Below are 15,544 nucleotides of genomic sequence, written 5' to 3'. Positions count from 1 at the left end.
AAATGAATTGCAAATGTGTATAAAGGTTTTAGAACATTATGATAGAAGTATATGATGGAAAGAAAAAAAGATAAGATTAAAAAACAGTACTAAGAAAGATGAAACATGTTAATTATTTTCTCTACGCTGATGTTTGTTGCTGTTGCTTTCTCCAATACATCTTTCTTTTTCTTCTTTTTTTGGGCCCGCGACCCCCCTCCCTCTTCGGAGGACTAAATTTACTTTGTTTTCATTCTCTTTCAAATTAATAGCCAATGAAGGGACAAAAAGTGATAATAATAATCATAATAATAATCTTAGTCAAACCATATTACTTAAAAAAAAGCAGCGGTGACATATAAATAAATAAACAGACAACAACAACGACAAAAAACATTCAAGATTCGACATAGACATATAAATTTATGTAAACAGACAAATATCAACAATGACAGAAACAACGAGCTGACAAACATAGAATAGAGACATAATAAGAAAATTCAGAAAGGGGTGGGATTTAGCTCTCCAATACACCTTACACCCAGAATAATTCATTGTGTCATTAATCAACATGTACAAACAACACATGGTAAAAAGAATTTAATATGTCTTTTGGAATCACTTTATTTCCAGCAACCCCTCAACCTCTCCCAACCCTTCCCCAAACACCAACTTACAACATTAAACAAAAGGTCCCAGACGTTGGAGGAAAAGGTCTTTCACAGTCTTAATCTAAGCTGTCATAGTTGTAGTATTTGAGCACCATTAACCCTTAACTGAAGAATCTCCCAGGAATAAAACCTCCACCTAACAGCGTAACCAGTGGTTGAGAACCAGCACCTCAGAATTAGTGTTTCCCTTGTTATTCACCTCAACCCCAAAAGCACAATTCCATATACAGGATGTACTGTAAGGGTGAGCTTGGGCAGAATGTGCATTATGAATAAATCAAATTACACCCCAATCTATTTCCCTGTCTAAATAAAGACATGTTTATGGGATATTATAGGCTTTGGTTGAATGCAGGTAAACAGTCGGTGTGGAGAGCAGAAGAGGAGGAGCGCATTGGCCAAAATGAAATCTCGTAACCCACCAGCTATCGTCTGATTATGATTTAGCTTTTTATTGATTTATAATGAGCTTGTAAACTAGTTACTGGTGAGACAATCCGGTCGTACACATCGTCTCTCAACTCAAACTCCAGTCTTATGTATAAAGAAATAAACAAACTCTCTTAACCTAGAAATCCCAAGAGATCCTTGGGAAGTTACAACTGGTCACTTCCTGTTTTTAAAGGTTCTGCTTTAGGGGGCGCTTCTTTTGCTCCAGCCGGCCAAGATGTCCCTCCAGCAGCAGCAACCAGCAATGGAGCCCTCAGCAGCGGTATCTAAAAGAAATGGAAATTAAAATGACTTACGTCAGACTTATGTGAAGACAAAGTGTGACTGTAAAGAAGAGAACTAATAGTATGCTCTACAAATAGAAACTAATGTACTGCCAAGTACTAGGTGTAAACTCTAGATTTACTTATGGTGTGTTTACTTTTTACAAATCGGCATCATTATGTAGTTATTTCAGCATCCTTTAGATCTGTTTATTGCAATTAAATCACAGCACAATCTGTTTATTTTGGGTTCATACCACAGCAGCGATGTGTGGCTTTGCAGTCAGTGCAATGGCGCTGCATGTAAATACAGCTCGCCGCCGGGTGATGTTATGAACCCAGACACGACGGCGTTTTGTTTTCTGACATACAGTATCTGGGACTTCCACAACATGTACAAAGCAGCAGCAGTTGTTATTTATTCCACGGTTGACGCCGGAAATAGCGGAGAGAAAAGTCGTTGGTATCTATGGAGACGAGCTCCTCCTCCTCTCCGCCTTGTCTAACGTGAATGTATACAAATGATACCAGCGGTCCAGCTCGCGCAAGTAAAGCGAAAAGTCGCTCCGCTCTTTGTCTGATCGCAGCATTATTATTGCTACCTGGTTGTCGATGCACCTGAACTGCCAGGTCCAGCGAGTGTTATAGAGGAAAGGTCGGAGGTCAAAGCGGTTGTCATCGGGGCTGTAGCTCTCGGCGTGGTAGGACGGCGTCACCGTGGTCATCTTGTGGCGGTTCATCGAGTACATCCGGAAGAAGTGCTTCACCTTCTGGGCCACCTGAAGGAAGACGTCGATACACAATATTCATATCAGTGCTCAAAAAACACATTTTAAAGTCGGAGTAAAGCAAAATAAATATCTGTTCTGAGTTTGTCACAACACAGAAAAATGTGTTATTAACTACCCAGCCAAATTTTAATAATTAAAAAAATAAATTTCTCCATACATAATTAGCCTGGTTTACTAAGTTGACCTTTCTTTGACTGACTGGTTTGAAAAAAAACAACAACAATAACCCTTGTTTTATCTGATTCTATTCACGTAGAAGTCAAATTTATAATTATTCTAGGTACAAGTGTGACTTGTACCACAATTAAAGATTCAATTTATAGAAAATAATTGCAATTTAAATTGTTATCAAAATATTATTCAGAGAAAAAAACTAGATATTTTCCTTAAATCATTCAGCCCTAAAATAATCTAAAAAAAACCCTGAAAACCCAGTCAATAAAATGTCATTATAGATTTAGGGTTTATTTAAGATTGGACGCCACATTATTCCTATAGAGGAGGGTTACATTCTCTAGCACATCAGCAGAATAAATGTCCCACCCTGTGAAGGAGTTAACTGACCTCCGTGGGTGAGAGCGCATCCTTCCACATGTGAATGAGTTTACAGAACATGCTGAAGGGGCCGCACTTGGAGATCTTCCTCAGTCGTCCAATCACAGATAACTCGGGGTAGGTCATCCCCATGTCTGCCTGAGGACGGAGGCGGGAGGCGGTTAGAGGAAAGATGGAAGAAAATAGGAAAAGGAGGATGAGGAAATAAAAGCAAATGCCGGCTGATAGTCCCATGTGCAGAGTAACTGAGCTGAGTCTGTCAGGTTAAGTCGTTTCTATGAACCACAAGTAGCCTGAAACTCAGCCCCATCCCCTGTCTGGGATTCTTTCAAAACAATGACCGGCTCGCTGTACATTATCCCGTACTTATTGCATTCTAACTGTTTGAATGCTTCCCATAACAAAATACTGTGACAAGAACAAAGAGGTTAGATATGTAATATTGTTTGTTGTTTTGATATAATATAATACTATAATAATAATACTGTAGGAAGACTAGTAGCTTTCTTCTTGTGGAAGCATATAGCCACTTGAGTAGTTTGCAAGTATATGCTTACAAATATTACTGGTTAATAGCTTGACAACACTATATAAACTAGATTAGATATTGTTTTAACTGTTGCAGTTAAAACAACATTCCCATGTGTAGAAATGTTTTTTCTTTCCCCCAACTGGACTCATGTGCAATAAGTTACTTATAAGTGAAAACCCTAAAGTAACAGTAGCTCAAAAGGTTAAAAGGTCTACATTCATATTTCCAGTTCTTACCTCGTCTGTCTGCGACACCTGTCCGTCAGTCAGCGGCTCCAGTTCAGCGGTGGGTGGAGCTGACAGGATGCTGCAGAGGAAACCAAAACATCACAAGATGCTCTGTTTGTGGTTTGCAGTATATGACAAAGTTTCTATGAAACAATGACTGTTACATGAAACCTAACTATACATACATACATGCACACACGCTCTTAGTCCCCATAGTAGCCTTTTCATTATAGTGAGACCTAACTGTATAAAATAACTTGTGGTGACCTCTAGGATAATCACAGCCTCATGAAACTTTACAGCCACAAACTAGAGACCTAGAGCATTCAGAGGATGGATGGCTTTCCTAGCTAGATTGACAATAAGGGGGTTTCTGAGCAGTTTACACAACAGAAGCGCTCGCCATCCAATCGCCGAAAAATTCAATTCTTGCAGAAATCTCAAAATGTCAAAAGTTCTTGATACCAAATCACAGCATGGCTTTTTCTATGGTGTTCCTCAATGTCTTGGTGTATTAATGTGATATTTTGGAGGGATTATTGATAATTTTTTATCAAATAAATTAAAATTTAGCACCAAATCTGTGTATGAAATGGTATCAAGTCAAAAATTGCTGCAACAATTTATGAGACATAATAGAGCATGGGAATGACCATCATATATTTCTATCATATACTTTTACAATTTATTGTTTTATTAATTCATGTTTATTTCTGATTAATGACTAGAACAACTTGACACACAGTGCTGAGCAGCATCTCAAATTAATCTTCAGGTTCTCAGCTTTCAGATGATGTACACCACTTCTATGTGACATCTACTGTTGACCTGCTATCTCCCCCAAAAGACCCCCTGTACCTCCCTAAAAAAGACATAACGGTGGATGATATGTCCCGTTTAACAGTAAAACAACTGGTGGTGCTGATGTTTTTGACACATTTCCCATAAATCCTGATGCTACTTCCACTTCTACCTAGAGGGTAAAATACGGGAACTGATTTCTGCTTCAGCTTTTGAACCCTTCCACCTTTTTGCGGTGTCTGTGTTCTCGAAAACTAACAGGTGTATTACCCAACAGTTCAAGTTTGTCAGCTGACCGTACCCTCTCAGAGCGGTGAGCCGGAACTGCTCGACGCAGTAAAGCAGGAAGCTCTTCAGGTCCGTCTTGCTGATGCCTCCTATTGGGTTGATGTCAGCACTGGAGCAGTCGTACTTTGTGAAATAACCTGTGAGACTGAGCAGGAGAAGTTGTTTAACAGGAGAAAAGTGAGGCTGTAATTGTTCTCCACAAGAAATGTATCCGGTAAGTTGATGAAATAAGATCCAAGAGGGCCAGTTTGAGTAACATAAACCTTTCAAAACACTTCACGGCGGTTTGTAACACTGAGACAGGATTTTACATATTATCACTGCTGTAATCACGCTATCCTCCCTCTTTATGATTGTCAGGAAAATAACAATAGAATGATCTCAAAGTCAGCTACCAGGAATGAGCGCTTGCATGTATTTGATTGGCCGAAGCAGCGTACGTTGCATTGTGTTGTGGCAAAACTTGAGCCAGGTTCAACTTTTTGTTGGGAGAGCTTACATTTTGTCCTCCAACATCAATGAAATGAATACAGCGCTCCAGGGACGACGTATTATTGTAGGCCAACCAGGAAGTTGGCATCGTCATGGTTCCCTCGACAAAAAGCCAAGATTTTTGTTTTTGATTACCGCGGAAAATAAGCTCTGTGGCAAACAAACGTTTATGATACTTTTTTATGTTTTTTTCAAGATAATCTCCACAAATGAACACCACTTTGATGATTTCTGAATTGAAGTGTGAATTCAGTCACCAGACGTAAACAGCTAACGTGAGGCTATAAACGAACTATACCACGGTCGTGAGTATTCACAACGAGGCTGTAAAGGTGGACGAGTCGGTGTGATGACGTTTAGTAATTAGCCACTTGTTAGCAACTGCCTTTTTTAAGACACATAAAGGCTTCAAAATTCATGAGTGGGAAATTTATTGATGTATTTTATATCGTAGAACAAAACGTTCAAATCTCTTCAGCTTGCTTCAGCAATTGTTTTCTCTGCTGTGTTTATGACTTAAGAACAGGTGAGGAAAAAGGTTTGCCAGGATATTCTTTCTTACTTACTTAAATAAAAAAATTCTCCATCTGTGAAACAGGTGGATTTTTCTTCTTTCTTTTATTTCCGGATCATCGTGCTTGTTGTTGTTGTAATTCTCATTTCAGCCACAAGAGGCTGAAGTGCACCACTACCCCGATGTTATACACTAAAAGCATTCATGTGTTCTTCCAGTATAGTTTTAATCTACATAACTTGCTAACACACAATACATACTGTTTGTACCTTGTGTTTAGAGTGCATGGAGAAATTAAATCTCACCTGGAAGAAAACATGAATGCTTTTAGTCCTATTTAGAACCTGGGGGAGTGCTGCACTTCAGCCTCTTGTGGCTTTTGTCTACAAAAATAAATTCACCAAAAAAGTAAACTGATCCTGTCATCAACCCGTATCTCCTGCTCTCATTGGCTGTAGCTCGTGGCCAGAGTCCCCGACAGGTCCAGATATTTAGCACGCAAGATATCTGGAATGTGTCTGTGAGGCGTCTTTGAGCAGTTCACACATGTTGCTCGAGCGCTGATGGGCGTTTTGTCGGGGAGCTCCTAATTTATTTTAAAAAATAAATATGAAATATGACTATGTCTGTGGTCAGGTGGTAGCTGCAGTAATACCTCTCATCTACGTTGGCTGAGCCCAGCACCAGCAATCCACCTGGCTTCCCCCGGGACCACAGACTCAGCTGGGCAAACAGGTAGGCCAGGACCATCCTGACTCGAGCCTGGCAACACACACACGCACACACACACACACACACACACACACACACACACACACACAGGACAACACAGTTTCACAGCAGTTCATGAAATAGTCACAAAATTTGATCTATTTGATTTGTGTACATAGACACGAATTTCCCTTTTTTTTTCGTGACGCTCAGCACGACTTTCAACAGCGTATTTTTTGTGCGTTTGTCTACGAATGTCCAGTTACATGTGACGCACATGTAAATTTTCGCTCCAGTCTTTTCAAAATAAAACTACATAGGTTTAAGAATAGATCGACGTGGTTAGGCTTAGACAACAAAACTAATTAGTTAGGTTTAGGAAAAGATCACGGTTTGGGTTAAAATAACTCCGAAAGTTCCGTAACTTCAATACGGAAGTTACGTGACAACTAAATCAACGTTGACTTGTGGTTTCACACGGGACATGAACACCAGTCTCCTGGGCGAAAGTCCGGTGTTTTTTGACCCACCCATTCGCACCGACCTCCTCCCTACACGCCAGGTGTTCGCCACTCTCTATACTTCCCGGTTCACAATTACGTGGATTACATACAAATTGATTTCGTGCTGACCATCATGAAAAAAAATTTAAATTCATGTCCAAGTACACGAATCAATTCATTAAATGTTGTGACTATTTCATGAACTGCTGCGCGACTGGGCTGAACAGGAAGTGAATACTAAACTGCCTGTGGTACTAATGAAAACTGCAAAACGGTGACAGCATCAGTGTGAAGACCACCGTGGTTAAACTGTCAGAACACGTTGATGAGAGACGTTAAAACGTGGTCAACAGAGTAAAAGAATAAAGCGAAGAAAGAGGAGGAAAGAAACCGTCATGATGACACAAACAGAGACTCAGGCTGAGTGTGACTGAGTGTCTAACCTGAACATTCTGCAGAGCCAGGTTCTCTCGGTGGCTTCCTCCATTGGCGCGAAACAGAGGACAAGTTCCAGTAACCACTGAGAAGATACCCATAATGCCTTTCACCGCCATATCTATGTTAATATTCATGTGCGTGCTGCAAACCAAAGAGACAAATGACAAAGGATGAAAACAGTTTTATTCCAAAGCAACTAAAGGACAATAATTCTACAGGAGATAATCTAGACTAGAGATGAAGCTGCACTTTAGAGCTCCCGGCTTCTCTGGGTTTGAAATAAATAATAATATAATGGCCTATATTCATTATTATTTGACGTGCTCAGGTTGAATCGTGCCTACCTGCCGATCTGCTTGGCCAGGTCTTTGGCCCTGCTGCACGTGTCCTGTGAGGAGTTTTCGCTGGCCATGTAGCAGGTGGTGAAGATGCGACCACACAGCTCCTTTGGGTGCTGAGGACGGTAGGAGTCATCCCCTACCACTCTGCGAACATCCTCCAGTACCTGGCTGTCTGGTAGATGGACAGAGAGATAGAAGAAGGGGATATATACATACAGTATATATGTTAGGGCTGTCAATTGATTAAAATAGTTAATCACACATTTTTTATCTGTTCAAAATGTACCTTAAATGGAGATTTGTCAAGTATTTAATACTCTTATCAACATGGGAGTTGGCAGATATGCTGCTTTATGCAAATGTATGTATATATTTATTATTGCAAATGAATTAACAACACAAAACAATGACACATATTGTCCAGAAACCCTCACAGGTACTGCATTTAGCATAAAGAAATATGCTCCAATCATAACATGGCAAACTGCAGCCCAACAGGCAACAACAGCTGTCAGTGTGTCAGTGTGCTGACTTGACTATGACTTGCCCCAAACTGCATGTGATTATCATAAAGTGGTCATGTCTGTAAAGGGGAGACTCGTGGGTACCCATAGAACCCATTTACATTCACTGATCTTGAGGTCAGAGGTCAAGGGACCCCTTTGAAAATGGCCATGACAGTTTTTCCTCGCCAAAATTTAGCCTAAGTTTGGAGTGTTATTTATCCTCCTTCTTGACAAGGTAGCATGACATGATTGGTACCGATGGATTCTTTAGTTTTGAGCCCGCTACAAACTAAAAATCGCAAGTTGTGTTAATGCGTTAAAGTGCGTACTCACTGCCGTCCTCTACAGCCTGGCAGAGCAGCACACACATGGAGTGGACGATACAGGCGGTGGAGGAGCTGTCGACACCTCCACTCAGAGGCAGCAGAAAACCAGCCTGGGACACAAATCACAACCGTCACATAATAACCTCTAAATGAGACACACACAATTACACACGGTACGGCAGCATTTATCTTCAGTGTGTGTGTTCTTCCTCACCTGTCCACTTCTCCTCAGGTAGTCCCACAGCCAGCAGGCCGGCCCTAGACTGAACAACACAGGTGACAGCTGTTGTTCGCTGGCTTTCTTTAACTGGCCCTTTGCAGAAGCTACTAGATGATACTGGTTTTATGTGAAGAAAAAATACATATTCTGTACCAAATGAAATGTAAGTATTTGTACCTGATCTCTTCCTCTGGTGTATGGAAACTCCATGTTATTGGTTGGTGGGTAGGGAGGTAGATATCATCACCACTGGATAAAGAGAAGTCAACTTTGATCCTGTGGCAAGGTTCACTGTCCTGCAAACAGAGAAGTATGGAGAGGGAGAGGAAATGGAAGGACAGAGTGACACGTACAAAACCAAAAACAGTGATCATGAAATGGAGAAAGGTGTTATTACTTGTGACTGAGCTATGTGTGAATGTCTGACTGAACCAGTTTTAAAGCTAAAAGAAGATACTGGCAACATATGAAACTATAAAACCTAAGGAATCCATCGGTACCAATCATGTCATGCTAGCTTGACCCAAAGGAGGATAAATAACGCTCCAAACTTACGCTAAATTTTGGCGAGGAAAAACTGGCGTGGCCTTTTTCAAAGGGGTCCCTTGACCTCTGACCTCAAGATATGTGAATGTAAATGGGTTCTTTGGGTACCCACGAGTCTCCCCTTTACAGACATGCCCACTTTATGATAATCACATGCAGTTTGGGGCAAGTCATAGTCAAGTCAGCACACTGACACACTGACAGCTGTTGTTGCCTGTTGGGCTGCAGTTTGCCATGTTATGATATGAGCATATTGTTTTATGCTAAATGCAGTACCTGTGAGGGTTTCTGGATCAATATCTGTCATTGTTTTGTGTTGTTAATTGATTTCCAATAATAAATATATACATACATTTGCACATTACAAAGGTTTTAGGGCTGTGCTGTCTTACCATGTTCGGCTGGCAGACTTCTCCTCTGTAGCTACGCACATCCTCAAGGTCAAGAGTGGCTGTAATCACCTCCTACAATACACACACACACACACACACAGAGACGTTCACTTCACAACCATAACCACTACTTGCCTAATCCTAACCTTAACCACTTACATACTCACACCCATGTTGTGTTTCCATCACTTTAGAGGACATTACATTGACTGGCATTTATTTCCTGGAGACTCACCCTAACCAGAACTGCTACATGCCTAATCATAAACCTTATTCTAATTGACCTAAACCTAACCTTGCCCTAACTTTAAACCAAGTCTTCACCCTAATATGTAATGATTTACGTTATGGGGACGTGCATTTTGTCCCCAAAAGCAAGGCTACACAGATGTAACCTGGAAGCTAATGTCATGATTCAGGGAGTTTTTTTTAAAGAAATTCCACATAAAGTATTTGCTAATTATCATCTATTTATCAGTAGACATGGAAACAAAGCATATCAATTAACTTTGTATTCTTTTCCTGGAAATGTATTAAATAAATTACCAGCTATTTATTACTGCTTATTGGGAAATAGCGGAATAAATAAATAAATAAATAAATAAATAAAATATATATAATATAATATAATATAATATAATATAATATAATATAATATAATATAATAAGAGTCCAGAGTCAAGTCCCAAGTCAAGACAGCCAAACAAAGTATTTTTTCATAAATTTTGGGGGTAAATTTGTCAGTTACTCCAAATAAATTTCATATAGGTTACTTGCTAATTGTTACCTTATTACCATGATATTTGCGGACCTGTAAAATGAAGTATTACACACAAACAGATCAGTCTGGCTCTCTGTGACTCAGGAATGCTGTCTTCCGGCTGTCTGTGTGTACGACCTGCCCTGCAACACTTACCCAATAGACCTGTACACACAGGAAACTCATTCCTTTGTCCACACCTAGAATAATGTCACGTTACACCTATCAGTTATGATTTCCAACTACATAAAGTCTTATTCGCAGGTAGCCGGGTCTGGTTCTTTTCCATGTCCGTACATACCACATCACTAAGTGAGAACTGTGCTCCCTGAGCCACGATGTCTCCGTTGATGGCCACCATGGCACAACCGTCATAGTAGACGCGGTCTCCATCGCAGCCCCTCATGTTGGCATACATGTAGATACCTCCACTCTGGAACAACAACAACAATACACACTTAATGCTGTTGCTGATTTTAGACAAGCTGTTGCATTGTGTTAAGAACACAGGAGGTTATGGTGGTACTGTGTCGTCTATTTGTGGTGCAACACTGCCCTCTGGTGATCTCTGCTTTGCATTGCCTGTGTTTTGGGCTTCAGAGGGTTAAAGTGTACCTTGGTGGTGGCTGTCTTGATCAGGTTGACCCTTTGGTGAGCTTTGCGGAGCTCATGGCAGCTGGCAGACGAGTTGGTGAAGATTTCAACCCCATCCAGACCCATCTGAATATGGGGGCTGAGATAAAAGAGTTAGGAGTTAGGGTTGTGTTTCAGACAGTACACAGAAAACTACAACACCCATGTAATCCTTATACACAATCCTCTGTTGCTCTACTGTACCTTCTGGGGTTCCACAGCTCCGCGCATATCTCAGTGCCGATGCAGGTGTCCTTTGTGGACAGCACACAGTCACCGAATGGGACTGTATCCTGATGAACACAAACAAGGATTATAAAAACTCTGACCCTCTCTTTGCTAATGTTTCCTGTTTTGAAAAAATGACGATGATAAGGTTTGTTTTTTTTACCTGCCCTGTTACCTCCTGGATCATTCTGGGCAGGAAATACTCCTCCACATGCCTTGAAGAAACAAGCAAAAAGACAAGTACCTTCACTACCATGCGTCATTTCCCAAAGTGAAATAAAATCACTTTACTGGTAAACAAAACTGCATCAAAGTTTTGGCCTTAGCTCAAAGACTAAGTGTTCTAGCTTCCACAAATACAACTCATCTAAATACATCTTGTGTATTGAACTGTCAATATAGAAAATGAGACGTCGTCAGTAGCAGTTAGCATTAGATAATCCTAATTAGATTGCCCTCATCATACCCTAACCAATTAAAAATATCATGTGTAAGGTTCATGGCAAATGAAAGTAATGAATACAATAAATATTTTGCTAATATAAATCATATATCAACAATTAAGTTTTCTCATAATGATGGAGGTACAGAGTGATAAAGAAGGGCCTGTGGTAGACTTCTGAGTGATGACCGACCTTAACTGGTTCCAAGGTGAGAACCAGCGCATCTCTCGGTAGATCCCGTAGTTGGCCATCATCATTTTAGGTCTGATCAGCAGTATCTTTCTACAGGATGGAGGACAAATGCTCAGAGATAAAAAAAAAAAAGTTCAGCCAAGTTATATATAACGTGCATAAAAATAGAAGGGACCAGACTGGTGTGCTGACGTACCTGTTGAGGAACAGGACCCGACAGTTGTAGCGCACATTATGATGCATGATGGGCCTGAAGGGGAACAGAATGTGTCACCAAACGGGACTTCCAGCAACACAAGGTGAGATTTTTTTATAGGTAAAAACAAGCTTGTTCTGTCAGTTTAAATTCAGAAATGGGGGCTGCGAATGTGAAGAGTGTCCCATCTTCTGAGCAATGCATATATTGTTTTAATTAAAACTGAAAACATTTAGAGTCACAGCAGTTTGAAGCAACTAGGGCTGCACAGTTCATCAACATTTGATTGAAATTGCAATATGGACTGCTGCGATTTTCAATGTCCTGGCCTACACTTCATACTTCACAGGCTTAAAAAACATCTTTGTTTGCTACAGATCATTGCAAAAATCACACCATAATCATTTTCATATGTTTTTCAATGAAAATGAGAATAATGATGTCAAAGTGATCGTTCCCTCTAATATCGCAAATCATATCGCAATTATAATATTAGTCAAAATAATCGCAATTAGATATTTTTTCAAAATCGTGCAGCCCTAGCAACACCTGTTACCTTGCATGATTTATGGGATACTGAAGCCCTTTGATATGAAACTTTCAAATGTCCAATTATCTGCTAAAACAACGTGGTGCTCTTTGTTTAGACAGAACACAGCTTTTGAACCGGTCTGATGGTTTCAAGGTGATACCCACATCCCCACATCACAGATGATGTCCTGGGTGACGGGAGACTCTAGAAGCTTCCTCAGGACCTGAAAGCTGTGGAGCAACGTGTCCGACTCATAGAAGTGGTCTGCACAGCCGTAACCGCTGTAAAAAAGAAATGTAGGGAATCAGAAAAGAGACATCAGTGAAGTAAATCTCAAACTCTGGTGTCGTTAGCACCAGGAAAGCACCTTAGAGAAGCTCTGCACTACAAGGTGCTGACATCATCTTATTGCTGTTAGTCCAGTAGTTCTAAAGATGATAGTTTGGACAAAAACTATCTATACTATGGCATTTCAATATGTGAATATACACATGTCATCATCATACCATATCTCCAGCTCTGGGCCCAGTCTGTATTTGGCTCCATGAGCTTTAGCGACCTCAATACCTGCAGAGAGACACACAGACAGACACACAGACAGACAGACAGACAGACACACAGACAGACAGACAGACACAGACAGACAGACAGACAGACAACAGGCAGGATTATTGTTATTTTGGTAAAATACTATTATTGGTTCTGTATGCATTGACCAGTGGTGGAAGCAGATGTCAGTTCCTGTACTAGTAGTTTTCAGTGATTCGCTATTGCACTTCCACAAAGTTAGGAGACCTGTGAAAGATTGATAAAAAAAGGCAGAAATATCTTGACGTTTAATTTCTGGTGTAGACGGGTCGAGCTTATGGGTAGATATTAACATAAAACGGTGTTAGTGTGGCTTCAGCTGCACAAATTACAAACGTAATTTGTGTAAGTGTCCATGCATTATCTCAAAATTATTAAAATCCCGTCCCTTCCCCACAGGGACAGAGAGGGCACTGTACAGCAACAACTCAGCACACATCTGAGAGCACATCTGTAGAGTAAAAATACTTCTGACACCCTCAAGTCTGGACATGCACGGGGTGGAGGAGAATGATTGAATGTCTTTTTTGCTGTGTTGCAATATCAGGGCATTTGCAGGGATACAGTGATTCACGACCTTAGAGAGAAAGTGAGACAGGGCCATAAAGTAGGGGGGCTAATGGCCCCTTGGCCCAACTACTTCCGGGTCACAAACTCTCTCATTTTACAGCTAAACAGTGCACCACAACATGTTTCTGAAAACATTTGAGGAGAGATATAGGCATTAACGTAACAAAATATTAATTCATATTTGATCAGCGCTGCCTAGTTTGACCATTTGATCGGAGTTTGCGAGTGATTGACAGCTGCTCAGAGACAGCAGCTGGACGGCAGACTTCAGATCAGCTCTGATTGGTTGTTTTCCTCTGGTCTGTGAAATCTTGCAGATGCCGTTAGGAGCACCGATAACTTTTTTAATCATATTTTTAAAGGTCCCATATTGTAAAAAGTGAGATTTTCATGTCTTTTATACTATAAAGCAGGTTTAAGTGCTTTATAAATACTGTTAAACTATCAAAACACTCAATATACGGAGAAATACAAACAGCCCGTATTCAGAAATTATGCGTTTGAAACTAGCCATTATAGGATTTCTGTCCATTTGTGATGTCACAAATATATAATATATTAGATAATTACACAGTTTTAAACATAAACATTCTAAATGTGTCCCAGTTTATTTCCTGTAGCAGTGTATGTGAATGTCATCAGCTGACAAGAAGTACACATGGACCCAAGCTGTTGCCTAGCAACGCAATTCCGTTTGATATGCACTAAAACGGAGCGTTTCAGACAGAGGGTGAATACAGGTATATTCAGGCAGACAGTATGAGAAAAACAAAGGTTGTTTTTTTTAACATTACAGCATGTAAACATGTTCTAGTAGAAACACAAAATAAAAGTATGAACCTGAAAATGAGCACGATATCGGACCTTTAAAGTATTTAATTGCGATTATTAATAATAATAAAATAATAAAAAGTATTAAAATACAAATAAAAAATACATAAATAAATACATACATTTAAATATATATACATATGTTTATAAAATAAATAAAAAAAAGTGCATAAATAAATGCAAAATAAAAGAATAAATAAAAATAAATGCAAGAATAAATAGATACATTGAAAAATGAATAAAAATGAATACATACATAAATAAAAGGGAAAATTAAACAGATATGGGACCTTTAATATGAAATCCTGACACACCTTGTCAGTTTACCAGTTTACACTGCAGGCATCTAATATAAGGTTTTAAAATTAATGTAACACTCCTGGCATCATGTTACATGTTATAGAGAGACTATATATGGTCTGTTTTGAGGAAGTCGGTTTTGCATGCATGCTGAAGTTAATAATAAAACCATAGAACTACACCTTCTTCTCACAGCAGTTACAGTCTTTAAGTTGCTACAGTATATTGCAGCTAGAACAGCTTCAGAGACTCTCCAGTAGTAACAGTCTGACTCACTCTTCAGGATTCTCTGCAGGTTGCCTTCAAAGTCCAGAGCCCACTGATTCACTGAGCAGGTAGCGAGGGTCACTTTGCGTCCCATGGTCTTAGTAATAACGGTAGTTAGTTAGTTTGCTGCTACAACAGAGGAGGTCAATGCAAATGCTATTAAGCTTGCACAGGTATAGCTAGATAGTGTAGCTATAGACTAGTTATTTATCTCCCTGACAGTGTGTGGAAACTCAACCTGATCTGCAGAAGTTACAGAACGTCTCTATCTTCTTCTTCTTCTGGTGGTTTAAGACGTTTCTGAGCACTTTACTGCCTCCACAGGATACTGAACACTTCCGTTCAAGTTCAATATAGTACTATAAAGTACATGTTCAGATTTTTCATTAAAAAACATTCAGTAAAGATATTCCACAGTTTCAAAATAATATAAATATTAGGGCTGTCAGTCAATTAAA

At 39.8% G+C, this 15,544-nt stretch overlaps 1 protein-coding gene across 1 annotated transcript; it reads right to left on the bottom strand.

Moving 5' to 3' along the window:
- Nucleotides 1–390: 390 nt before the first annotated feature.
- Nucleotides 391–15,384, bottom strand: nadsyn1 (NAD synthetase 1). Its single transcript, XM_074659510.1, has 21 exons — nt 15,096–15,384; nt 13,037–13,097; nt 12,695–12,811; nt 11,999–12,052; nt 11,803–11,892; nt 11,331–11,382; nt 11,144–11,232; nt 10,922–11,039; nt 10,608–10,739; nt 9,547–9,618; nt 8,786–8,904; nt 8,603–8,651; nt 8,396–8,498; nt 7,560–7,728; nt 7,221–7,356; nt 6,219–6,325; nt 4,571–4,702; nt 3,478–3,547; nt 2,719–2,847; nt 1,966–2,142; nt 391–1,366 (listed from the first exon to the last, which is right to left on the bottom strand). Exons 1-21 carry the CDS (start codon nt 15,178–15,180, stop codon nt 1,247–1,249), a joined length of 2,181 nt encoding a protein of 726 aa, XP_074515611.1. The 5' UTR covers nt 15,181–15,384; the 3' UTR covers nt 391–1,246.
- Nucleotides 15,385–15,544: the final 160 nt, after the last annotated feature.

This window comes from Sebastes fasciatus, chromosome 2 (assembly GCF_043250625.1).
Source record: "Sebastes fasciatus isolate fSebFas1 chromosome 2, fSebFas1.pri, whole genome shotgun sequence".
In the NCBI taxonomy this organism is placed as follows: Eukaryota; Metazoa; Chordata; class Actinopteri; order Perciformes; family Sebastidae; genus Sebastes; species Sebastes fasciatus.
This window is presented reverse-complemented; position numbering and strand designations above follow the sequence as displayed.

Excerpts from the sequence above, each read along its gene's own strand:
- nadsyn1 (XM_074659510.1), bottom strand. The coding sequence starts at position 15,180 with ATGGGACGCAAAGTGACCCTCGCTACCTGCTCAGTGAATCAGTGGGCT. Across the intron at positions 7,357-7,559 it reads CTGGCCAAGCAGATCGGCAG|CACGCACATGAATATTAACA; the intron begins GTAGGCACGATT and ends TTTGGTTTGCAG. Across the intron at positions 2,143-2,718 it reads ATGCGCTCTCACCCACGGAG|GTGGCCCAGAAGGTGAAGCA; the intron begins GTCAGTTAACTC and ends GTCTTCCTTCAG.